The following is a 25,256-nucleotide window of genomic DNA, read 5'->3' on the forward strand; positions in this document are numbered from 1 at the left end:
CTTTTAAGACTGATTTTATATGTTTACTTTGTATCCTGCCACTTTGTTCATGGTTATCAGTTCTGGAAGGTTTTGTGGTAGAATATCTTATGTACTAAATCATAGTATCTGCAAATAGGGAAACTTTAAATTCTTCCTTTCCTGTTTGTATTTACATTTATTTCCTTGTCTTGTTTTATTAATCTAGCTATGACTTTGAATAAGGGCAGGAAAATGAATACCCCTGTCTTGTCCATGATCTTAATAAGTTTGCATATATAGCCTTTGTTATATTGAGAGATATTTTTCTCCACCCCAATAATCTCCTGGCTTTTTATGGCCATTTCTGTATCTATTGCAATGATCATGTGATTTCTGTTCCTTGCATGTGTTGAACAAACACTGCATCACTGATATAAAGTGAAATTTATTGTGATGATTGATTTTTTGATACGTTCCTGTATTCTGTTTGCAATATTTTGTTGAGAATTTTGTTCATTTATGCTCATCAAAGAGATCATTCTATAGTTGACATATACTTTTCTTTTGCTGTTATTTTTATCTGCTTTTGGTATTAAAGTAGACTGACATTGCAAAAAGTTTGTAATTCCTTTTCCCTTCCATTTTACAGAGTAATTTAAGAAATTTTTCTTGTAGTTCTTCTTTAAAGGCATTGTAGAATTCTGCAATGAATCCATAAGAACCTAGGCATTTTTTTATTACTGCTCCAATTTCATTGTGCGTTATAGGTCTGTTTTACTTAACTCTCTCATTGTGGTTTAACTTTTGTAGGTCATAAATATCCAGAAGTTCATCGATTTCCTTTAGATTTTTTTCAATCTAGTGAGATGTAGCTTTTCAAGATATGTCCTTATGATTTAATGCATTTCATTCGTATTCTTGAAATGTCTTCTTTTCTTCTCTAGTGTCATTATTTGAGTCTCTTCTTTCTTTTGGTTAATTTGGCTAAAGATTTGTTAATGGTTTATCTTTTCAATTTACCAGTTCTACTGATTTATTTCCTAATATCTCAATTTTAAAATTTGTTAGATGTTGAAGTAATATTTGATTATATTAGACTAATGAAAATACAGTATTAAAATTAATCTCACCATTTTTAAGGAGAATATCTTTTATTTATTCTTTGAAAATTTTCTTACATGTTATGGTGGTTTGAATAGGAATGGTCCCCATAAACTCATGTGCTTGAGTGTTCGGCCATAGGTAGCAGAACTATGAGAATCTGTGGCCTTATTGGAGTAGATGTTTCTTTGTTGGTGGAGGTGTGTCACTACACGGCAGGCTTTGAAGTCTCAGATGTTCAACCCAGGGCCAGTTTAGCAGTCTCTTCCTGCTGCTTTCAGATCTGGATGGAGAACTCTCATCTACCACTCTAGCATCTTGTATGCCTGCATGCCGCCATGCTTCCCACCATGATGAAAACAGACTAAAAACTCTGAACTGTAAGCCAGCCCCAATTGCATGTTTTTCTGTGCTGTGGTCATGGAGTCCCTTCACAACAATAAAAACCCTAAGTCAGACAAGTTTGTACCAGGAACTGATGTATTGTTGTGATATGCCTAACCATGCTTTTGTTTGGAGGAATGTAGACTTTGGGACTTTGGATTAGAAAAGTATTTGAACACTTTAAGTGGGAGTTAATGGGTCATAGTAATAAGAGCATGGAAGACTGGTTTTGAGGGTGATTTGAACTCTGGCAATCAGCTCAAGAGGTTTCAGAGGAGAATTTTAGTATGTGGCCTAGAGACGTTCTTGTGATATCCTGGTAAAGAATATGGCTACTTTTTGTCCTTGTCCAAAAACTCTGCCTGATGCTAAAGTTTTGAATTAGTTCCATTAGCAAAGGGAATTTCAAAACAGCCTGGTATTGACTCAATCATGTGGTTACTAATGTTCATGCTTACAAAGACCTGTAATCAAAAGGACCAAGATGATTGAGTAAAAATACAAAATGGACAGAAAAGATTAGGCACCAGGAAGTGGAATGGAGCTAAATCCTGTGTTCAAGGAGATAAACAGATAAAAGAAAATCCTGACAGTTATAATAAAGGGATTGGAGACTTCTGGGCTAAATCTTACAACTTGTGAAAAGAAATTAAAGAAAAGCTTAAGGTCTGGTGAGGTTGTATACACCTTTAATCCCACCAGTGCCTGGCTCACCACTAAACTAACAACCCTAACATATATGCAAAGGACCTAGTGAAGACCCCTATAGGCTCTGGTGATTGTTGCTTCAGTCTCTGTGAGCCCCTATTAACTCTGCTTAGCTGAATCTGTAGGTCACATTCTCTTGGTGTCTTTGACTTTTCTAGCTCCTACAATTCTTCCTCCCCCTCTGCCCAGAAGTTTTCCAAGCTCCAAGGTCTCTGGGATATCCAGTCCCCACTCCCACCACCCAACTCCCATTCCTGGCCATCCAGGCATGATAGGGCATGAGTTCCCACTCATGGCTCGGTCTCAAATTAGAACAGTGATTAGTTGGCCACCCACACAAGTTCTGCATCTCTATTGCCCCAGAACATCTTACAGGCAGAAGAATAGATTGTAGGTCAAAGGTTTTGTGGCTGGTGTCCCAGTCCCATCACTCTTTGCCTGGTTACAGAAGATGGCCAATTAAATCTCTGTATCCTTTACTAGGAATCTGTGGTGGTATGAATAGGAATGACTTCCACAGATTCATGTGTTTGAGTGTTTGGCCCATAGGGAGTGACACTATTAGGAGGTATGGCCTTGTTGGAGGAGTGTGTCACTGTGGAGGCAGGATTTGAAGTCTCATGTGCTTGAGCTATGCCCATTGGGGCATACAGTCTCCTTCTGCTGCCTGTAGATCAAGATGTAGATCTCTCCAACACCATGTCTGCCTGCATGCTGCTGTGTTTCCACCATGACAGCAATGGACTAAACCTCTGAATTGTAAGACATCCTCAATTAAATGTTTTCCTTTATAAAAGTTGCTATGGTCATGGTGTCTCTTCACAGCCATAGAAACATAAACTAAGACAGAGTCTTCAATAAAGTGATTCTTATAGAATCCTGTGAGTTTTTACTGCACTAGGTTTTCACATTGCTCACCCACCCAATGTTCTCCAGTTTCAGTCATCTCTCCCCATACTGTCTCCTTCCATTCCTCCCCCAAACCTGATTCCTTTTGGGAATGATCCCATTCCCACCCACTCCCAGTTCATCTGCAAGCAAAATATATTCTATTTCTCCTTCCCAGGGAGATTCTTGTATCCCCCTTAAGCCGTCCTTGTTCCTTAGCCTTTTCTGGGTCTATGGATTGTAGAATGATTATCATTTACTTAACTGCTAATATCCACTTATTAGTGAGTACGTATCATGTTTGTCTTTCTTGGTCTGGGTTACCTAACTCAGGGTGATTTTTTTCTTGTTCCATCCATTTGCCTGCAAATTTCATGATGTTATTGTTTTTGACAGCTAAGTGATACTCCATTGTGTAAATGTACCACTTTTTTATCCATTCTTCATTTGAGGGACATCTAGGCTGTTTGCAGTTTGAAACTATTATGAATAAAAACACTATGAGCAAATGTCCTTGTGATAGGATGGAGTGTCCTTTGGCCCTTTGGGAATGTATACCTAAGAGTGGTATAGCTGGGTCTTGTGGTAGACTGATTCCCAATTTTCTGAGAAACCACTGTGTTGATTTCAATGGCTCAACAAGATTGCATTCCTACCAGCAGTGGTAGAGTGTTTCCCTTGCCCCACATGCTCACCAGCATGTGTTGTCACCTATGTTATTAATCATAGTCATCTTGACAGGTGTAAGATGGAATCTAAAAGTAGCGGTGATTTACATTTCCCTGGTGGCTAAGGATATTGAACATATCTTTTAAGTTTTTCTCAGCTATTTGAGATTCCTCTATTGAGAATTCTCTGTTTAAATCCATGCCCATTTTAAATTGGTTTGTTGATGTCTAGTTTCTTGAGTTCTTTATATATTTTGCATATTAGCCTTCTATGGGACAGAGTTGATGGAATCTTTTCCAATTCAGTAGGCTACCTTTTTTTTAAAGATTTGTTTATTTATTATGTATACAGTGTTCTGTCTGTCTGTATCCTTGTTGGCCAGAAGAGGGCACCAGATCTCATTACAGATGGCTGTGAGCCACCATGTGGTTGCTGGGAATTAAACTCAGGACCTCTGGAAGGGCAGTCACTGCTCTTAACCTCTGAGCCATCTCTCCAGCCCAAGGCTACCATTTTTTTTTTCATGTCAACAGTGTACTTTGCTTTACAGATACTTTTCAGTTTAGTGAGGTCCTATTTATTAGTTGCTCTCAGTATCTGTGCTACTGGATTCTATTCAGGAAGTTGTTTCCTGAGCCAGTGTGTTCATGGATATTCTTTACTTTCTCTTTTATCAGGTGCAGTGTATCTGATTCTATGTTAAAGTTTTTGATCCACTTGGACTTGAGATTTGTGCAGGGTGGTAGATATGGATCCATTTGCATTCTTCTACATGCCAACATCATTGTTGAAGATGCTTTCTTTTTTCCATTATATAATTTTTGCTTTTTTGTTGAAAATCAGGTGTCCATTGATGTGTGGATTTACATTTGGGTCTTCAATTTGATTCCATTAATTCACCTGTCTGCTTTTATGCAAATACCATGAGATTTTTATTACTCTAGCCCTGTAGTAAAGCTTAAAATCTGGGATACTGATACTTCCAGAAGTTCTTTTATTATACATGATTGTGTTAACTACCCTGAATTTTTGTTTGTTTGTTTGTTGTTTGTTTTCCCATATGAAGTTGAGTATTACTCTTTCAAGATCTATGAAGAATTGCATTGGGATTTTAATAAGAATTACTTTTAGTGGGCTGGAGAGATGGTTTAGAGGTTAAGAGCATTGCCTGCTCTACCAAAGGTCCTGAGTACAATTCCCAGCAACCACATGGTGGCTCACAACCATCTGTAATGGGGTCTGGTGCCCTCTTCTGGCCTGCAGGCATACACACAGACAGAATATTGTATACATAATAAATAAATAAATATTTTTAAAAAAGAATTGCTTTTAGTAAGATGGCCATTTTTACTATGTTAATCCTACTGGTCCATGAACATGGGAGATCTTTTCATCTTCTGATATTTTTTCCAATATCTTTCTTCAAAATACTTGAAGTTTTTGTCATACAGGTCTTTAGAGTTACACCCAGATTTTTTTGTTTTTTGTTTGTTTGTTTTTTTGCTTGCTTGATTGATTGATTGCCTTTTTTGAGAAAGGGTTTATCCATATAGCCTTGGCTTTCTGAAACTCACTCTGTAAACCAGACTGGCCTTGAACTTACATAGATTCACCTTTCTCTGCCTCCTGAGTGCTGGAATTAAAGGTATGCACTACCATTGCCAAGCAAGGTATTTTATATGATTTGTAGCTGTTGTGAAGGGTGTTGTTTCCCTGATTTTTTTCTCACCTTATTTTTCTCTTTTATATAGGAGGGATACTGATTTTTCTGAGTTAATCTTGTATTCAACCACTTCACTAAAGGTGTTTGTTAGCTGTAGGAATTTCCTGTTAGAATTTTGGGGGTCACTTATGTATACTATCATATCATCTGCAAAGAGTGATAATTTGGACTTCTTCCTTTTCAATTTTGTTTCTCCTTGATCTTCTTTAGTTGCCTTATTGCTCAAGCTAGAACATCAAGAACTATTTTGAATAGATATAGAGTGCACAGCCTTGTCTTGCTCCTGATTTTCATGAAATTGCTTTGAGTCTCTCCTTTGATGTTGGCTGTCTACTTGATGTATATTACTTTTATTATGTTTAGGTATGTTCCCTGTATCCCTTATCTTTCCAAGGCTTTTGTCATGGAGGGGTGTTGAATTTTGGGAAAGGCTTTCTCAGCATCTAATGATATGATCATGTGGTTTTGTTCTTTCAATTTGTTTATATGGTGGATTACATTGTCAGAGTTTCATATGTTGACTTATCCATGCATCTCTGGAATGAAACTTACTTGATATTGGTGGATAATATTTTTAATGTGTACTTAGATTCAGTTATATTCATTTGATTCAAGAATTTTAAATTTTCCTTCTTGATTTCTTGAATTACATTCATCATTCAACAGTGTGTTGTTTAATCTCTATTAGTTTGTGTTTTTCTGTAGTTTCTCTTGCTGTTGATTCCTAGTTTTAATCTACTTGGTAAGACAAAATACAAGAAGTTATTTCAATGTTTCCATATTCATTGAGATTTGTTTTGTGTTCTAATATATGCTCTATTTTATATAGTTTCATGGACTTCTTACACAAAATATATAATAGCATTCTTTAGTGTTCAGGTAGAATCTACAGACTTCTTTCAGACACATTTGATCTATGATAAAAGTTAATTTCAGTGTCTCTCTATTTTTTGGCATAACCTATCTTTGGGTGACAGAGATAGTGAAGTCACTTGCTATTGCTGTGTTGTGGTTAGTCTGTGCCTTTGCATCTAAGTAATATTTGTTTTGTGAAACTGAATGTACCTCTGTTTAGTGCTCAAATACTTACAGCTATTAATGCCCCTTGATGGATTGTCTCCTAAATCGGTATGAAGTGATTTTTGATATTGTCTGACTAGGTTTGGTTTGAAGTCTGTTTTGTCAGGTATCACAATATCAAGACCTGTTTGCTTCTTGGTTCCATTTGTTTGGATACCTTTTTCCATTCTCTCACCTGCCTTTGATGTTAAGTGTGATTCCTTGAAGCAGTAAAAAGAGGATTCCTGTTTTCTAGTCAAATCTTTGAGTCTATTGTCTTTTGATTGAGGAACCAAAACCATTAATATTTGGGGTTATTATTGAAAAATGTAAATTATAATTCTTTTCATTTGTTGGTTGTGCAATGCTCAGTGTTTTCTTAGTCCTTATATGTATAACAACTGTTTTAGCTTCATTTATTCTGACCTCCCCCCCAAGCCTCTTGACTGACTGTGCTTCTTTCTCTTTTGCCCATAATATTCTTTCCAGCATCCTCTATTGAGCTGGCTTAATGCTCATAAATTCCTTTAGCCCTTTGGTCTTCTTTTTTTCATGGGAAATTTTTCTTTTTTTTCAATTATGACTGATAGTTTTATCAGGTATAGGTAGTCTTGGGTTGGCATCTGTGGTCTTATATAATTTGAAATATGTCTTTCTAAGTGTTTTAGGCTTTTTGTTATTGTTTTTGTCTTGTTTTGTTTCAAAGACAGGCTATCTCTGTTTAGCCCTGGCTGTCCTGGAACTCACTCTGTAGACCAGGCTACCTAAAACTCAGATCCTCCATTCTCTGCCTCCCAAGTGCTAGGATTAATGGCATGTACCATATAGCTTGGCTCTTGTTTCTGGCTTTTAAAGCTTCTATGTTTGCTATGCCTTCAGCACAACATTCTTCTCCTTCCTTTTCTCCCATAGCTTCTATTGGCATCTGAGGATGAAGTGCTGGAAGGTCAGCCTCCAATCTGAAAAGCAAGCAAAACCTCCATGTGGTGTCTGGGAAAGTGGTCAAATTTAGGGTTATAAGTAACATTGGCCAGACAAGCAGATAGGTTCTCTAGATGGTTTTGCATGGCTGGGGATTAGGGTTCTTGGGAAAAAAGGGTGCTTGCTGATGGCCTAATGAACTAGGTTCTCCACTCTATTCTGTGACAGTTGAGGGGCATGTCAGGGCTGGCAGGAGTGCTAACCTCTGGCCTCATGAGCAAGCAGTACTCTCTGTGTGGCTCTGTTGCAGCTGTATGTGTTCTTTAGGAAGGTGTTTTTAACCTCCCGTACACACTTTCCTCATGAGTAAACTTAAGATAATACTAATGTATAACACATGAGGCTACCATAAAGATTCACGAGGTAATTATGAAAGTCAGGATCACATTCCTGTTATGAGGCAAGCATTGTGAAAGCCCATAAGGACACAAAGGTGAGCTGATAGTCTGCAGGGGAGGGGAGAACACAAACCTGGAAGATTTCAGTGGAGTGGTACTTAAAACTTGAAATCCAAATTAGAACACAGCTAGCATGTGCCTGTAGTTGCAACTTCTAAAGAGGCTGAAGTAGGGGGATCATTAAGCCTAGGAACTTAAGGCTAGCCTAGGCAACATAGAGAGACCTCATCTCAGGAAAGCAAACAAACGAACCCTTTCTGTTATTTCTACACTTTGGACTGGGGTTGCTGATTGTAAGTCACAAATTCCAAAATGAAAGTACCAGTTTGGGGGGGGGAGTTGTTGTTGTTGTTGTTTTACACTTATTTATTTGGGTCATGTCCATGTGACATTTATAGAATTGATGTCTATTCTCTCCTTCCACCATGTGTGTTTCAAAAATTGAACTCAAGTGATCAGGCTTGTCAGCAAATGCCTTTACCCACTGGGCTGTCCTGCTAGCCCCGTATTCAGTTAACTCACAAATTATATGGACTTTATGATCATTTATGACATTAGTAGAAATTTCATTGACAGCTAAAAAAAAGTCAAGAATTTTGACTATCCTTATTTTGAAAATAGGGATATTATGTTTCAGAGCGATAAAATAACTGTGTGCAATAGATGTTACACAGAGACGTGAGAAAAATCAAAGATGCTTCCAACTGCGATTCGAGGGTGGGGATACAGTTCAGCATTAAGAGCACATACTAGCATGCACAGGGCCTGTATTCAATCCCCAGCATCACCCATGCACAAAACCAGCAAAGATCCAAAGCTGAAACGAAAGGAAAGGAGAGCTGTGGCTAATGTGTCCTACGCCTGAGCTTTCAAAGGGGTCTTGATTTCTGCTACTCTCCTTTGACATGAACAAAACTCTAATGGCCTTCCCTTTCTGTGATTAGATTTCTTCTTTTTATTATTTGTACTCAGTGCTACTAGAAGGGATCCAGATATCAGAAACCCTACGAGGATTGGCAACTGCACACTCCAGATAATGCCCTTCCCTGACATCCACCAGGGGGCGTTCTATAGACTCAAATATCTTCTCTCTAGGTACGGCTTGAGCTGGTTGCTCAGCTGCTCTAAGCCAGGCTCACACCTCAGAAAGGGAAGCAAGAAGATCTAAACATAACAAGGAATGTAAAGCTCGTGATTAACAAAATGTTATTTTCTCCCTTATCACCTTCGCAAATGAGTAGCACTGGAGTACGAATATGTTTATCTTCAGAGTCAGTCAGGATGGCTATCTTCAGAGTTCACGGCTTGTCTCCCGTGACTCAGAGCCTTCTGGCTCTTGAAGAAAAACGCCTGTCCCCACCCTTCCCAAATTACTAAATGCATGCCTTCTGTTGACGCTGTGTGTCAGAATGCATAATAATCGCCACAGCTGGAGAAGGTGCTTTGCGACTTTGGGTTGGGAGGGTGATTGGATTCCATCTGTAAATTGCAGCAGCCTGAACCTCCTCCCTGTTTCTTTACATTTCCTTATTTTGTGTCATGAGGGAACAACACATCACAGCAGAGGGAGAAAAACACTATAGATGAAAGCAAGTGTCAGTTACAGCAAGGCATCCCCCTCAGCTATCTCTCACTGCATCCTTTCCTGCCGGCCCTATATGTTCAGAGATAAGTGTATCTATCACACACTGTCCCAAGCTCTCTCCACCAAGTCATTGCTCAGAAGTTAACTGCTCACACAGCTCCATTCCTGCCAGAGGATGACTTCCCCAAAAAGCATTTATTTCATCTATTGCTTTTCTCCTCTGATGAAGGCCAGGTTTATTAATACAATGTTTGTTAGAACATCAGATTTTAAAAAACATTTGCATAGCTGGATGTGGTGGCACACACCTATAACCTCAGAGATAGGAGCACTAACAAAAGTTTGAGGGTCAGTCTGGTTTATGCAGTCAGTTCTAAGACAGCTAGGGCTCCACAGTGAGATCCTGTTTAAAAAAAAACAAAAATCTGGGGAACACAATTAAAAGCAAGCAAATGCTTATGTAATCCTCACAACAGGCAATGAGATTGACTGTGATGGACGTAATGGACACCTGAAATGATAACTTCGGGGAAATGCTGAATATTCTCCAAAGGCTCCCCATCAGCGCTGTTTTCATCCAGTACACCAGACCAGGCTAAGATCTAATTTAGGACTTATGGACTGAAAGTTTCCCCCAATAGACTTGCATTAACTAAGCTCCAGAAACGGCAATATACAAAGCTGAGTTTTGATTAATTACAGTAAGAATGTAGCTAGTGGGCCAATAAGAAGACTTGACTCAGCAAATCAGAACATTCTCTCTCCAGTACTAAATGTCTCAGAATCCAAATTGCAATCAGGATGGCAATTTATTCACTTAGAGTGAAAGAATTGAAGTGCACCAGCTGTTCATGCTCAAACACTTCTGAGAGATAAACTGCATAGAAAATCAAATTATGCAGCCTCTTGGTACGCAAGGCATTTGCTGGTCCTCAGGTGTGTCTTCCAGTAAATGGTCTCCTGCCATGAATGGACAACTGTGCCCAGAAAACTATGCCACTGCAGTAGGCAGGAATGGGCATGGCCAGGGTTAGACTTCACAGCTCTTCAGGTCTGTGTTTCCATTTGCCTTGACCATTGTACAAAACAAGAGAAAAATAACAGTTTCTGCTTACTGTGTGACTTTGTTCCCAAATGAACTCAATCAGAATTTTGCAGTTTGGAGCTAGGTTCCTAGCACAGAGGGCTAATTCAAGTTCCTAAGGGTCATTTGCTGCTTTAGCTCTTGAATGTGGTGGTTTTGATGTTTCAAGAAGTCTTGCACTTTCTATATCTAAAAAGGCATCCTCACCAGGAGGCAGTGGAACACACCTTTAATCCCAGCATTTGGGAGGCAAAGGCAGGTGAGACTGATGCCAGCCTCGTCTATAGAGTTCTGGGACAACCAAGGCTACATAGAGAAACCCTGTCTGAAAAAACAAACAAACAAAAATGAACCCTCTCCCACCACTCCCCACCCATGCCTGGCTTTCTCTGAGTGTCTCTCTGTGTCTGTCCATAAGTGTGTCCCTCTGAGCATCTCTTTGAGTATGTCTCTGTGTGTCTCCCAATGAGCATGTTTCACAAATTTTAAAACAAAAATCCAGAGGAACTGAGTGCTTGCCCCAAGATCTGAGTGTTGGTAAATTCACAGCTCAGAGCCGGTGCTGCTACAGTCAGACTCCAGAGCTCTCCTATGAGGTATTTACCATCAGTAAGCTTTATTTTGAAGAAAGAAAAATCAGAGTGTTTTAAAGAATTATCTTTTGAAAATGTTAATTTTTTTACTAAATAGAAGGTGTGAGATTGTGAATCACTGAATGAAAGTGTACAGTGGAGATGAGAAGATATAAATAAATAAAGCACTTAGAGTCAGTCACCTGCATCCGGGTCGGGTGGTCCCAGCACAAAGAGCATCCATGATCTTGTCTGAGAGTAAGACTATGTACCTATGTTCGTTTGCAGAATCTGAGTTCCTCAGAGGCAAGGGGGGAAATCCTCCAGTACCAGGTGACCTTACAGGAGGTAACAAGAAAAATTACACTGCAGAACATTACAGCACACACCTCCTGGACCGGGGTCATTCCCAGAACTGGGGCTTGGACTGCATCTGTGTCTGCAGCCAGTTCAAAAGGCTCTTCTGCGCCCACTCGTATTAACATAGTGGACCTGTGTGGCACTGGTAGGTACCTAGTCACCTTAACACTGCCTGTGGGAAGCTCTCTCCCTCACCTTCTCTTTCCTGCAGGTGCAGGCCAGAGTGTGATATGAGCAGCCAAGAGTTTAGACTTTGGAGTCAACAGCTGCCTTTTCCTGTTACCTTGGCAATGTCCTTGAGCAAATGAATTATAATTAACCCTCTGAGCTTCAATTTCTTCATAAGATAGAGATTATACTTACTGTCTTGCAAACCACTATAAGATTACAATCTTACATATGTATTAGTAACATTATACTAGAGTAATATATTCCAATTAGGCTAGTTTTTACAAATTTAATAATATATATTGCTAAATTCTGAACCAAAAAATAGACATATTTAAAAACTGAGTATTAAAATGAAATTGTGACCTTAGTGAAACTGTGATCAACTTTTGTTCTTTATTATATACATTTAAATATGTATCTAGTTGTCTTCAAGAAAAAATATCAACTAGATATAGAGTCTCACAATTATAATCATATCTTCTATAATTACTTCCTCAAAGAAAAGACCAAGATTAGCTAAGAAAGGGCTCTTATGCTATGTCTCAAGGTCTGCACTGTAAAAAAGATAAAGAAAAATCTTAACAGGATAAAACACTGTAATTGGACCCTCTCTTATAATTTAGTGTTATAATGTTATATATACACAGGTTTAGCAATCATCAGCTTGAAAAAATTTCTGCCAAAAGATTATATTATTTTAAGGTGTATTATTTTATGAGTATAGTTCTTTTGCCTGGATGGATGTCTGTATAACATTTGTATGCAGTGTGTATGGAGGCTGGAAAGGGCATCAGATCCCCTGGAACTGGAGTTACAAATGGTTGTGAGGCTCCACGTGGCTGCTGGGAACCTATCGTGGGTCCACTGGAAGACCAGCCAGTGCTTTTAATGGCTGAGTCATCTCTCCAGTCCCAAAACATTGATGTTTTAGATGCAACATTAAGTCTTGATTATATTTTAAGAACATGTGATGAACATAGCTAGAAGAAAATACCAGTAAACATGGATATCAGCTCGATTTAGCATTTGAGTTAGGAATTGCTCCTCAGAGTGGGTCTGACTGAAGGCCTTACTACTGTGGCTCATTTGCCCTCTCACATGATAGCTCAGGGTGGTGACGTCAGTCAGTCTCCAGGCTCCTCTCTCTTTTTCTCTGCCAAAGCTGACGTTTGTCCTCACATGGAAATGGTCCAAAGGCTGCCAGAGCTCTAGCTGTTTCTTTGCAGGCAGCAGAATAGAGAGGAGGCAGAAGGGAGTGGCCCAGTGTGCAGGAGCTCAGCTCAGTGCACAGCAACTTTGCACTTGCTGCTACTTGCTGGCCCTCACTACTCACCTGACCACACCCAGCTGCAAAGACAGCTCAAGAGCCACATTTCTGGCAGCAATGCTCCCTTCCTGAAGAAGATGAAAAGTTGTTTGGTAGGAAAAGCACCCAAGGAAAAAGCGTGAAGGGAAAGATGGATTCTCTAACTATAGGGAAAACCTTCCAAGTTCATACACTGTGAAATAATTTTATCTTAGAAACACCATAAGTGGTAGGTGTGATAGTGAACACCTGTAACCCAAGCAGGAGGCCTAGGCAAGATGTTGGCAAGTTAGAAGCCAGTATAGATTCTGTAGTAAGATCCTGTCTCAAAAAAAAAAGAAAAAAATGCAAGTAAAGCTTAAACTGCAAATAATAGCTTATGAAATAATAGAATGTTAGAAGTGTAAATGCAGATGTTCATTGAAACTGCTTAAGGGCTGACGAGATAGCTCAACAGGTAAAGGCACTTGCCCCAGTCTGACATCCTGAGTTCAATCCCCAAGACCCAGCAAGGTGGAAGGAAAGAACTGACTCCCTCAAGTTATCCTCTGACCTTCAGACCTGTACTATGGTATATGTGCATGCACAACATGTATACATAAATAATAGATTTTTTAAAAAGAAATTTTCCTTGAAGCAGTACAATATAGCTGACCTAAACATACAATAGAGAACAGATTGTTTAAGTATGTCTGACCTTTGCCTGTCTTAATCACACCCTAACATGTCACTAACTGTTCCATGGGAAGATTTACATTACAAGCAAAAAAGTAGCCTCTTAAAAGGATACATGGTCCCAGCATTTAGAAGGCAGAGGCAGGCAGAACCTCATGAGTTCAAACACAGCCTGGTCCACATAGGGAACTCAAGGCCATACAGAAATACAGAGAGAGATAACACACACACAGACACACACACACACACACACACACACACACACACGCATGCACGCACACAGATAATTCCACTTTAAATCTACATTTATATGAGCAGATTTCTTTCTATACTTAAAAACAAAAAGCAGAGCCGGACAGTGGTGGCACATACCTTTAATCCCAGCACTCGAGAAGCAGAGGCAGGAGAATCTCTGTGAGTTCGAGGCCAGCCTGGTCTACAAGAGTTAGTTCCAGGGCAGGCTCCAAAGCTACAGCAATACCCCGTTTCAAAAAACAAAAAACAAACAAACAAACAAAAAGCCTAGTAGAAGCCATAGACATATTAACAGAGGTCATTTTTGCATCATTGGATTACCAAAAATTTTTCTTCAACGCCCTCCCCCTTTTGGTACATTTTTTCTTTTCCTTTAAAAAAATCTTATTTAAGCTGGGTACTGTGGTACATACCTTTAATCCTTCCTCTTGGGAGGCAGAGGTGAATAGATCTCTGAACCAACCCGATCTACAGAGCAAGATCCAGGATGGCCAGGGCACCACAGAAAAACCTTGTCTTGAAAACCCTAAATAAATAAATAAATATTTTATTTTATTTTTTCCATTTATTTATTTAGTATCTGTGTTTGTGTTCATGTCACAGTGTGCCTGTGGTCAGAGAATAACTTTTGGAGGTGGATTCTCTCCTTCCACCAAGTGGATCTTAGGGATCAAATTCAGGCTTAACAGCCAGCATCTTACCTGCTTAGCATCCTACACCCCCTGTTGTTTTTCATATTTCAGGTTTCTCCTCTGTGGATAAGTATTGTACATAGACTTTTTTTAATTTATTATGTATACAATATTCTGTCTGTGTGTATATCTGCAAGCCAGGAGAGGGCACCAGACCTCATTACAGATGGTTGTGAGCCACCATGTGGTTGCCAGGAATTGAACTCAGGACCTTTGGAAGAGCAGGCAATGCTCTTAACCTCTGAGCCATCTCTCCAGCCCCTGTACATAGACTTTTTAAAGATTGATTTGTTTTTGTTTGTTTGTGTGTTTTACCTATGTGTATGCATAGCACAACTGTGCTTAGTGCCTAGGGAGTCGGAGCCCTGGCACTGGAGTTACATACAAATGGTTGTGAACTGCCATGCAGTCCTGAAAACCAAACCTGGATCCTCTGCAAGAGCAGCAATTGCTCTTCAATGCTAAGCCATCTCTCTGGCTCCTGTACACAGAATTTTTTAAAAGTGGATTCTGTGGTGGTATTGTGCTGTTTTTAAGATGAGCTACATCAAAATTAGCCATGGTGGCTGGTGCAGGCCTTTCATCCCAGCTGTCAGGGGGCTGAAACACGAAGGTTTTGCGTTTGAGAATGGCCTGAGCTACATAGCAATCTCAGCTACACACTGAGATCCAGTATCAAAAACCCACTGTTGATGGGGAGATATCATAGTAAATAAAGAACTTGCCACGCAAGCGGGAGCACCTGAGTTCATCCTCAGAACTGACATTTGAAAAGCCAGGCATGGAGACATGACAGTGTATGTTTGTAATCCCAGTACTGGGAGGCAAAGATACATGAAAACCTGGAGCTTGCTGGGCAGCCAGCCTAGCCTACCTGGTGTATAACAGGCCAGTGAGAGTCCGTCTCAAAAAACAAAAGGTGTTTGAGACCTCAAGAACACCATCCAGGGCTGTCCTCAGCCATATGCACACACATCTACACATACACACACGAACATGTACAGAATGCACACACATACATATAAAATCCAGTGACTAGGCCTGTATCTCAATAGTACAGCATTTTCTTAACAATGGCCTACAACCAGGTAACAGAACATGAAAGTAGAGCACTCATCTATATAAAATACATAAATAAATAAATCTTTTTTAAAAAAATAAAAAAGATCGCTTCTTCCCAGATGACCCAACTTTGTATCAAGTTGACATAAAACCTGGAGAGCACAGTGGCCCACACAGATGTCAGAGACTGTGGTCAGGAATGTGAAGTAAAATCCAGTGTGAGGATACAATATTCTGAATATATCTCTTATGTAGTTAAGAGACTGGTACTTTTACTGGACCTCACAGCCAGAGTTAACAATACACCATGAAGTCACGTAAGGCTGCTAGCCTACTGTGTACTCAAACCTGCCTTTTACAAGAACAATATAATAAACCAACCTTACTTGTTTTGGATTTCCCATGTAATAAATGTCTAGCACCTAAGTCCCTGCAGAAGTGTAATTGTAAATTATGTACTCTTCCATGCCCTTGACCCAGGGATGGCATGTGTATCATTTGCTGAAAGCAGAAATACAGACAGAAGTTGAAAGCCACCTCCTAAAATCTACTATGAAGGTTGAAAGCAACCATTTATGGATATTGGTTAATAAAGAATGATGTTTGTTATCTGGGTCATTCGGGATCAGTTGGAGCCAGCGGCAACCCCTTGTACAACTCTGTTAAAGATTTCTGTTAAATATCCCATTCCTTCCCTGTGTGATGCTTTCTGTGCTGTTCAATAAATACAGACTGAAGAGGCAGACATACATACAGACACAGACACCATTCACACACACAGACATGTACACTACATACAGACACATACAACAAACAAACACAGAGATATATTCAGCTCATGTGACAGACACACAGAGAACATACAAACAGACAGACACACAGGCATAGACAGAGGACAGAGACAGAGAACATGAAGTAGAAAATTAAAATATGTTCTCACTCTTGGTCAAATGAGGAAGTGTTTTTCTCTCCTTAATTTGATACTGATGCATTCAAAGTAACCACTAATGAGAATAATCCAAGCAATCCAAGAACAGACACCCAGCAAGCAACAGAGCAGGACAGAAAAAGTAGCCTCCTTTCTCTTAGGTGGTACCTTACAAGCATCAGAACTCTACAAGGAGGTTCTCAGGAAACATGGAGCTAGGATATTCTGATTGACGCTAAGGAAGTAATTTCATTTTGTGGTTTTTCTGAGACAAGATCCCACTCTGTAGCCCAGGCTGTTCTCGAACTCACAAAGTCCCACCCGCTTCTGCCTCCGAGTGCCAGGATTAAAGGTGTGTGTCACCATACCTGACATAAAGATAGGAGTCTGAAAGGTGACTGACAGAAGGGAAGACTGCAGTATGGCGAACATCCTAGGGAAGGAATCACAGACTGGTGCCTGTTAAGAGTAATGACCCAGAGGCTGAAGGACTCTGCAAGATGCAAGCTGATTTGCTTAGCAAATTCTAGATAAAGCAGAGATGAAAAAGACAACCTCAGACAAATGATCTCACAAATTGTAGCACTCAATATTTATGAAATGAATAAATTTTATTTTAAAACAATCTCCTCGGGCTGACAAGATGAGTCGCAGAAAAGGAAACTGCCAGGCCTGACGACTTGAGTTCTAGCCCTGAGGCCATATGGTGAAAGGAGAGAACCAACTCCTCAAGGTGTCCTCTGACCTCCACACAGATGCTTCGACACTTGCGTGTAAGTACACACACATATACAAAATAAAACACACACAAAAATAAAGGCAGTCATAATAACATTCCGAAAGCTAGAGCTAGCTTACCCCAACCTCTATGCTTTTTTAAGAATGCCCAGGCACAAACCACTTTACAATTGAACCTTGAAAAAACACATAATCTTATTTTATGCAATTATGTAGAAAATAGAAAATAAGGAAAGCTGTCCAATCTATTTTATGCAATCAATTATTTTATTATTGATTTTATTTTACTAATAAAAGCAAATAAAGACAGTACAGGAAAGATTAATGTCTAATCACTTGTGAATAGAGACACACAATATAAATAAATTATTGGCTATTTGAATCTATATAGACATATATTCAAAATTAGGGCCAATAGTTCCAACTTTCAGGTAAGCATATGCAGCATTTGAAAGTGATAACTCTGTTCTAAAACAAGTAAAAAAGAGACAAACTAAAAAGGCAACAATGCCCTCCCCCTTCCCTCCTCCCAACTCCCACTGCAGATTAAAATAAATGTCTGTACATAGGAAACTTCTTTTGTTGTCACTAAGAGCCTTTTGCTTTATAGTTTTCTATTATTCTTCAATTAAACATTTTATTTTTATGGTATGAAGGCTTTTTTCTAGCTAGTAATGTTTCCACTATTAATTGGAATGCTAGCATAAAATATCTTTCATTTCTATTCAAGAAGACTTTTTCTATTACTTTTATTAGTGTGTATTCATAGGTTTCATTATGATATTTTCATCTGTGTTTACCATGTGCTTTGATCATACTTACTCTTCCCATTAGCCAATTCTTTTTTCCATGGGACAAGTAAAGCCCCAGGGAAGTCACTGCCCCCAGAATTGAAAGAAAAGGTGAATATCTAAGGATTAGCAGGTGGGATGTGTCTGCACAGTCTACAATGTAAACACACCATCCCTGGAAAACAGAAATAAATAGCATTTCCCTTCTTTAAAAATAACCTTTAGCTTATATTTCAGACTGAAAACCTAAGCATAAAAAGTCAAGGCCAATAGAAGAAAATGTAGTTGAATGTGTTCATACCCCCAGAGTGGTGGAAATTTACAAGCAAGACTCAGAATCAAAACTGTGGTAAATTTACCAGTACCACTGTATAACAAAGTTGTCAGAGAACTAACTGACTGCTTTAAGAGTAGAAAATTGGATAGTAATTAGATTCATCAAAGCTACTTGCAAATCAGAAAAGGGCAGAAACACACAGAAAAATGAGCCAACTCTACTAATAGCCAAAGAAGGAAAGTCACTGAGTAGTTTCGACTCATGAAAGTCAAATCTCTAATCACGTATGATTTTATACATATCAAATTGATAAGCAGAAAGGGAAATAGAAAGTGTAGTTGAGGTGAGGGTAGCTAGCTACCCTTGGTGAAGTGTCAACGTGCTCTTTCATTGTCTTACCTTCTGGGCGTGTGCAGAGTTTCTTGCTCGGGATGGGCAAGGGCTACACCCCCCTCTCATCCATCTGTTTTGGGGATCAGTCAGAGGGACACTCCCTAGCCAAGCAGTCCTGTGCGTGTATATCCTGGATGGTCTTGCACAGAGGTGCTGCAGTGAGTGTCACTGTGTCCTGTGTCAGGATACTCTTGCTGGTCACTGGAGAGCAGAGGAGAAAAGGGCTTAGCAGAAGTGGGAAGGAGTGGGCTAGATTTACATGAAGAAGGAGAATGAATCCTTTCCAGAAACAGAAAACTAAGTGAAAAGGTTTGACAAATCACGGTGTGTTTTGTGAGAATACGACACGAGCAAAGCTACTTCTCAGCGATACATTTATGTCTAAGGTGACAAGTGGACGGTCATTAAAAAGGTGTATATTATATTTAGCAGAGTGAGCACTTTGAGGGATTTCAGTAAGTAAATACAAATAAAAATAAATCCACAATGAAAGCTACCCTGGATTATAGAACAAGCTGCTGAGGCTAATCCTCCATGGACTGAAAAACATGAACTTAAACCTTGACCTGGAAGTCCCTAAAGAAAGACTGATGATTTCTAAAACTTAGCTGGGATAAGCTGTCGTGTGTTATTTTAGTGTGTGTGTGTGTGTGTGTGTGTGTGTGTGTTCATGTATGAGCAGATGCAAGTGTGCACATGTAGCCACAGGATAACCTTAGGTAGGTGTTATTCCTTAAGCACGATCTATCTTGTTTTTTGTTGTTGAAAAAAAAGTCTCTCACTTACTAGGTAGGCTAGTTAGACTGGCTGGACATCCCAGAAATCGTCCTGTCTCCACTTCCGCAGGACTGGGCGTACAAGTGTGCAGCACCACACCAGCCACGCCTGGCTTTTCCCCAGTGGGTAATGGTGATTGAATCAGCATCCTCAAACACTTGACTGACTGCGATGTCTCTCCAGTTCCCATTTTTATCTTCATCTGTTCTGATTTTGTCCTTTTTCTTCCTCACCTCCAAAGAGTTGCTGGCTCCTTCCTGGGTATCTGCTAAGTCAGAGAACATAGACAACATTATGGTGACCTGGCAGCCTCCCGGGAAAGCCGTCTCTGCTGTTCGAGAGTACATAGTGGAATGGAGGGCTCTAGAACCTGGAAGGAATGTGAGCTTTCCCCCACACTGGCTGCGGATCCCTCCCTACAACACGTCTGCTCTGATTTCAGGTATCTCACTGCTCACATTCCTTCTAGAGAGCCACCAAATTCCCATTTGTTTGACAGGCTGTCTAGTTTTATGTCAACGTGTTAACAAGTTAGAGCTATCTGAGAACAGATAAAAAGGGAATCACAATTGAGAAAATGTCTCCCTAAGACTGGCTTACAGGCAAAACTGTGGGGTCTTGTCTTAGTAATTGATGTGGGATGGCCCATCTCAGGTGGCACCTCTGGGCAGGTGATTCTTGCTATAAGAAAGCAGACTGAGCAAGCTGTAGGGAGCAAGCCAGTGAGCAGCACTTTTCCATAGCTCAGTTACTGCTTCTAGAACCACACAATGAGTCCTTTATTGCGCCCCTGCCCTGACTTCCTTAGGTGGTAGACTACAAATAGTGAGATAGAATAAGCCTTTTCCTCTCCAGGCTGCCTTAGGACAAGTTGTTATACCACAGTAGTAGAAGCCCTAAGACATTTGGGGAGACAAAGCAATTTTGTCTTTAATTACAGAGGGTTACATGTTATACTAGAATCCTAAACAGTGGGAACCTAGAGTCCATCAAGACTGTTCTGTAAGCCAGATGTGGTGGTACATGCCTTTAATTCCAGAACTTGGGAGGCAGAGACAGGTGAATCTCTGGAGTTCAAGGCCAGACTGATCTACATAGTGAGTTCAAGAACAGCAAGAGTTACATAGTGAGACCTTGTCTTGAAAAAACAAAAAGGCAGTCCTCAGGACTAACTTGAGGACCAACTGACTGAAGAAGGCTTATGTTTATGGGAGAATTATGTCCCCTAGCACCATGCCCAATAAGATGAAAAAATAATTGAACCAAATAAGTATGGCAGAAACCTAACTTGTTAAAGATACATTTATCTTTGTAAAGTCATTTAACTCAAAACAATTTTGCGCACTGAGTCATTATTTTTATGCAAAATAAGATATAAGAAAATTTTGAAATTATAAAATACATAATTCTGAGGCATTATTTTAAACTCATCATACAGAGGGCAACACCATGAGATCCTCATTCCCACTCCTGCTATTTGTCATTTGAACTATTATGTGAAAATGGGGATCTCTATTCCTAACTGACATTTCTGTCAGGGGTTGCAATAAAGTGAGAAAGAGTATCTGAAAGCACATTAAAAGGACTAGAGAGAACCTAATGCAATTTAAATATAAGTTCAGTATTGTGGTTCATGGTCTGGCTATATAGACAGCCTACCCAGGTCTGAGTCGCGGCTCCTTCTCTAACAGTTGGGAGACCTTAGGCAGATTTCTGCTATGCCCATCTTTCCTCATCTGAGTGGCTATGAGAACTGACTGTATTAATATATAGAAAATGCTCTGAACAGCATATTTCAAGTAGTAAATAATTTAGCTTCCACAGAATTGTTACTAAATGTGTCAGAAATAAGAACTGAATAGATTTACGAGCTCAAAACACTAAACTACATTGTTGTACCACCATGAACATCATTACTCCTCTCTAGGGATGTATACAACCTGCTTAATAAGGTTTACTTGGAGAAAAATATCGTATTATACAATAACATATGAGCTGGTCTTGACTGGGTGCCTCATATATGGCCTGCCTGCCCAGACTTCTACCAGTATACAAGGCTGCATACAGTGAGCACCCAGAGAAAGAAGAGCAAGCCACTGAGAATCTAGAACTTTTCATTTAGAAACCATTTATCTCATAGAAGAGAAATTTATAAGCTATAAGACAAGCAGTTTGATTATTTTTGCCGGTTTCAATATCTATACATCCAAAAGTATATGTGCACTTCCTTGGTTGCTCAGGAAAGCAAGATTCAAACCCTGAAAGGAAATGGTAAGAAAAGAAGGCATCCGTTTTGGTTATTGTTTGAAACAGGGTCTCACTCTAGTCCTGGCTGGCCTAGAACTCACAGAGATCCTCCTGCCTCTGCCTCCTGAGTGGTCGAATTGAAGGCATGCATTCATTCTCACGCTCCAGAATGTAGCATCAGGTTTGAGAGCAACTTTATGGCTTGCTTCTGGGATAGTTGGAGGCTCTGTAGTGATGCCAGTTTCCCTCAGGGCCTATCATAGCCATCAAATCAAATGACACATGTACAGGAAAAACAGTGCCTAAACTGGGAGGTAATATCAAGATTCATCCCGAGTGCTGGGATTAAAGGCGTGCACTCGAGAGGCAGAAGCAGGAGGATCTCTGTGAGTTCGAGGCCAGCCTAGTCTACAAGAGCTAGTTCCAGGGCAGGCATCAAAGCTACAGAGAAACCTTGTCTCGAAAAAAACAAAACAAAACAAATATATATATATATATCAAGATTCATCCCTCATGGGCAATTTTAACCTTGCCTTTCTTTGGGAAATCATATAATTCTATATAAATACCATAAAGTGGATATAAAATGAAATATTCAGAATCACTTCTGAATAATGCATTTGAATAAAAAAATTTTTCTTGCAACAGAATAAAGTTGCAAAATAACCCATTAAGATTGTTCTGAAACTTGGAAATATTTGGTTTGCTATTACTTTCTGCTGAACTGAAAAATTCACTAATTGCTACTTACCACAAATTCAGACGTTATTCCCCTTACGAGCTTTTTCTGACTCTGGCTGTATGGACAGCATCAGAAGTTCTGGAATGAGTCAGAATAAACGTGATTCCTGGACTGTGGAATGGCGGAGCTAGAGACTATCAGTCTATGCTGTCTGCCCACCGTATCTCAGTGTCCGTGATACCTGGAGTAGCTGTGTCCCTCTCGCACATGCTTGTCTTGGTGTGTCTAGAATGATTCTCAGTTACATTATTTGTGGAAGAGATGCCTACTTTCTCCCACACCTGAGGTAAAACTAAATCTCTGCAAGGAAAAAAAAAAGTCCGTAAAATAGCTTATAAACAGAGACAAGGCCTTTGCCCAAGGGTGTTGTGAATATAAGGTCAGCATAGTGACATGAAATAAGATTGGAAATTGGGTCCCATTGCAAAGGAAAAGAGAGTCTTCCAAGTGTGGACTTCCTCCACTGAAGGTGGGGAGCAGACACCCCTGGGGGGGGGGGATGTTCATACAAAATGATCCAAAAATGTATCTCCTTAAGATCAGAATCAGGAAGATGTTTGCTAGGAAGGCTTTGCTCTTCGTCAAAGGGAAATGTCAATGAAGACAATCTTTCCTCCTTGACTGAGGGCAAGCAGTTCACAGGGGGAAATCCCACAGCTTTCGATTGGTATAGCAGTGCCCTCGCTCACATTTTGCTTTGCAAGGCTCATCAGGAACTCCCAGATCTCCACAGCACAGTGGGTTGGTTGGCTCTTCCCAAATCATGGGACAAGAAAGTTAACCAAACACTGGAAATAAGAGGCAGTTACCAGACCCTTCCAAAGGACATATGATTCCGTATCCTTAATTGCCCTTCAGCCGGGATCCCATGGCACTCTGCAGACTAAGGTGGCAAGTGTCTTCTCCACTTTTCTCTGGTTTATGAGCTCAAGTTGGTGCCCACTCTCATGTAAATCTGATCTTATCAAGCTCTCTTCCAACAATGGTTGTGGGATGATTTAATGGACTTTCATGTAACACACACACACACACACACACACACACACACGCGCGCGCGCGCGCGCGCGCGTGCGAGCGCACGCATAGGCAATATTAGGCAATAACTGTGTGAGGTAAAATGCCTCTGCAGCTCAAAAAGACATTAAGTCCTAATTATAAGAGTATGGTACACGAGTAAGCCACCAGACTCACTAAGCATTTGATACTATAGCTAGCTAGAGAGATAACTCGAACGTTAAGAGCGCTTCCTGCTCTCCCAAAGGAGCCATGTTAGACTACCCACAGCAGTCTGTAACTCCAGCTTCAGGGAATCCAATGCCTTCCTTATTATAGCTTCCTTGGACACACCAACCCCCTTTATACACACACACAGACACAGACACACACACACACACACACACACACACACACACACACCTGAAAATGAGCTGAGGAAAAAAAGATTTGGAATCGGGGGGTGTTTTTTGGTTGGTTGGTTTCGTTTGGTTTTTCAAGACAGTGTTTCTCTGTGTAACCCTAGCTATTCTGGAACCCCTTTGTAGAACAGGCTGGCCTCGGACTCACACAGATTTACCTGCCTTTGCCTCCCCAGTGCTGGGATTAAAGGTGTGCACCACCATGCCCAGCAAGATTTGAAATTTTAAAGGCACCTCATGGACAGTGTTATAAGGACTTACAGTTCTTCACAGGTAAGGACTTTGGGTGGAAAGAGGCACTTACTTTCCTCATAACTGACAGAAAATTGCAAAGTATAGCATTTCCAAAGCTAGAAAGGAAATCCAGGAAATCCCCTTAATCTTGAAAGTTGTGAGGCAACTGAGATCTAACTGGAAGAGAGCCAAGGGCAGGAACCAGAGGCTGGACTCCACTACATGCACCCCTTAGTCACAAACCAGTATGCCACAGGAAAGCCTCTGAGGTGCTATATCTGCAAAACTCCAGCGGCTTCATATAAACAAGGGACTCATTTGTAGAATCCAATATTCTGCATGCTTGTATTTATATAGATATGTTTAAATCTTCATCAGAGCTTCTTAAAGGCCTTTATCTCCCTTTTAAGAACAATTACTCTGTTCTCTTAAATGAAGAAACTAGGCATAGTAATGTATGCCTAAGAAGGTTGAGGCAGAAGGATTGCTATGAATTTGAAACCAGTATGGGCTACATAGATAGAATTTATCAAAAAAATAAATAAAAACCCTACATCTCTTGGAAGTGGTACCTAATAATGGAAAATAAGATGCTGGGAAACTGGGGGCTGGAGAGATGGCTCAGAGGATAAGAGCACTGCCTGCTCTTCCAAAGGTCCTGAGTTCAATTCCCAGCAACCACATGGTGGCTCACAACCATCTGTAATGGGGTTTGGTGCCCTCTTCTGGCCAGCAGGCATTCACACAGACAGAATATTGTATACATAATAAATAAATAAATATTTTTTTTAAAAAAAGGAAGATGCTGGGAAACTGTAACCTAGTCCATCCCTTTATTCTCAGTCCAGACTGCTCTTTCTTCAAACTAAGAAAAGCTAAGAATGATTTGGATGCGGGTATTAACATGACTCCCTTTCCTGTACAGAGAACATCAATCCCTACATCTGTTATGAAATTCAGGTGCATGCACTGTCAGAGGACCAAGGAGGTTGCCGCTCCACCCTGGGTGACTCCAGGCACAAAGGTGAACCTTAGGATCTTTCCTCAAGCTTCTGGTTTAGTGGCTTGGATTTGGAGGGT

General features: G+C 40.1%; 1 protein-coding gene across 1 annotated transcript in view; it reads left to right on the forward strand.

Annotated features, from left to right (window-relative positions):
- Window positions 1-25,256, forward strand: part of Il12rb2 (interleukin 12 receptor subunit beta 2) — a 77,898-nt gene that overhangs the window by 37,248 nt on the left and 15,394 nt on the right. The window contains exons 11-13 of the mRNA XM_038320654.1: window positions 11,402-11,618; window positions 19,780-19,980; window positions 25,102-25,200. Of these exons, the coding sequence (XP_038176582.1) occupies window positions 11,402-11,618; window positions 19,780-19,980; window positions 25,102-25,200 (517 nt within the window). The remainder of the gene's footprint in view (window positions 1-11,401; window positions 11,619-19,779; window positions 19,981-25,101; window positions 25,201-25,256) is intronic.

The sequence above is a fragment of the Arvicola amphibius genome, chromosome 2 (genome assembly GCF_903992535.2).
Source record: "Arvicola amphibius chromosome 2, mArvAmp1.2, whole genome shotgun sequence".
NCBI classification, from domain to species: domain Eukaryota; kingdom Metazoa; phylum Chordata; class Mammalia; order Rodentia; family Cricetidae; genus Arvicola; species Arvicola amphibius.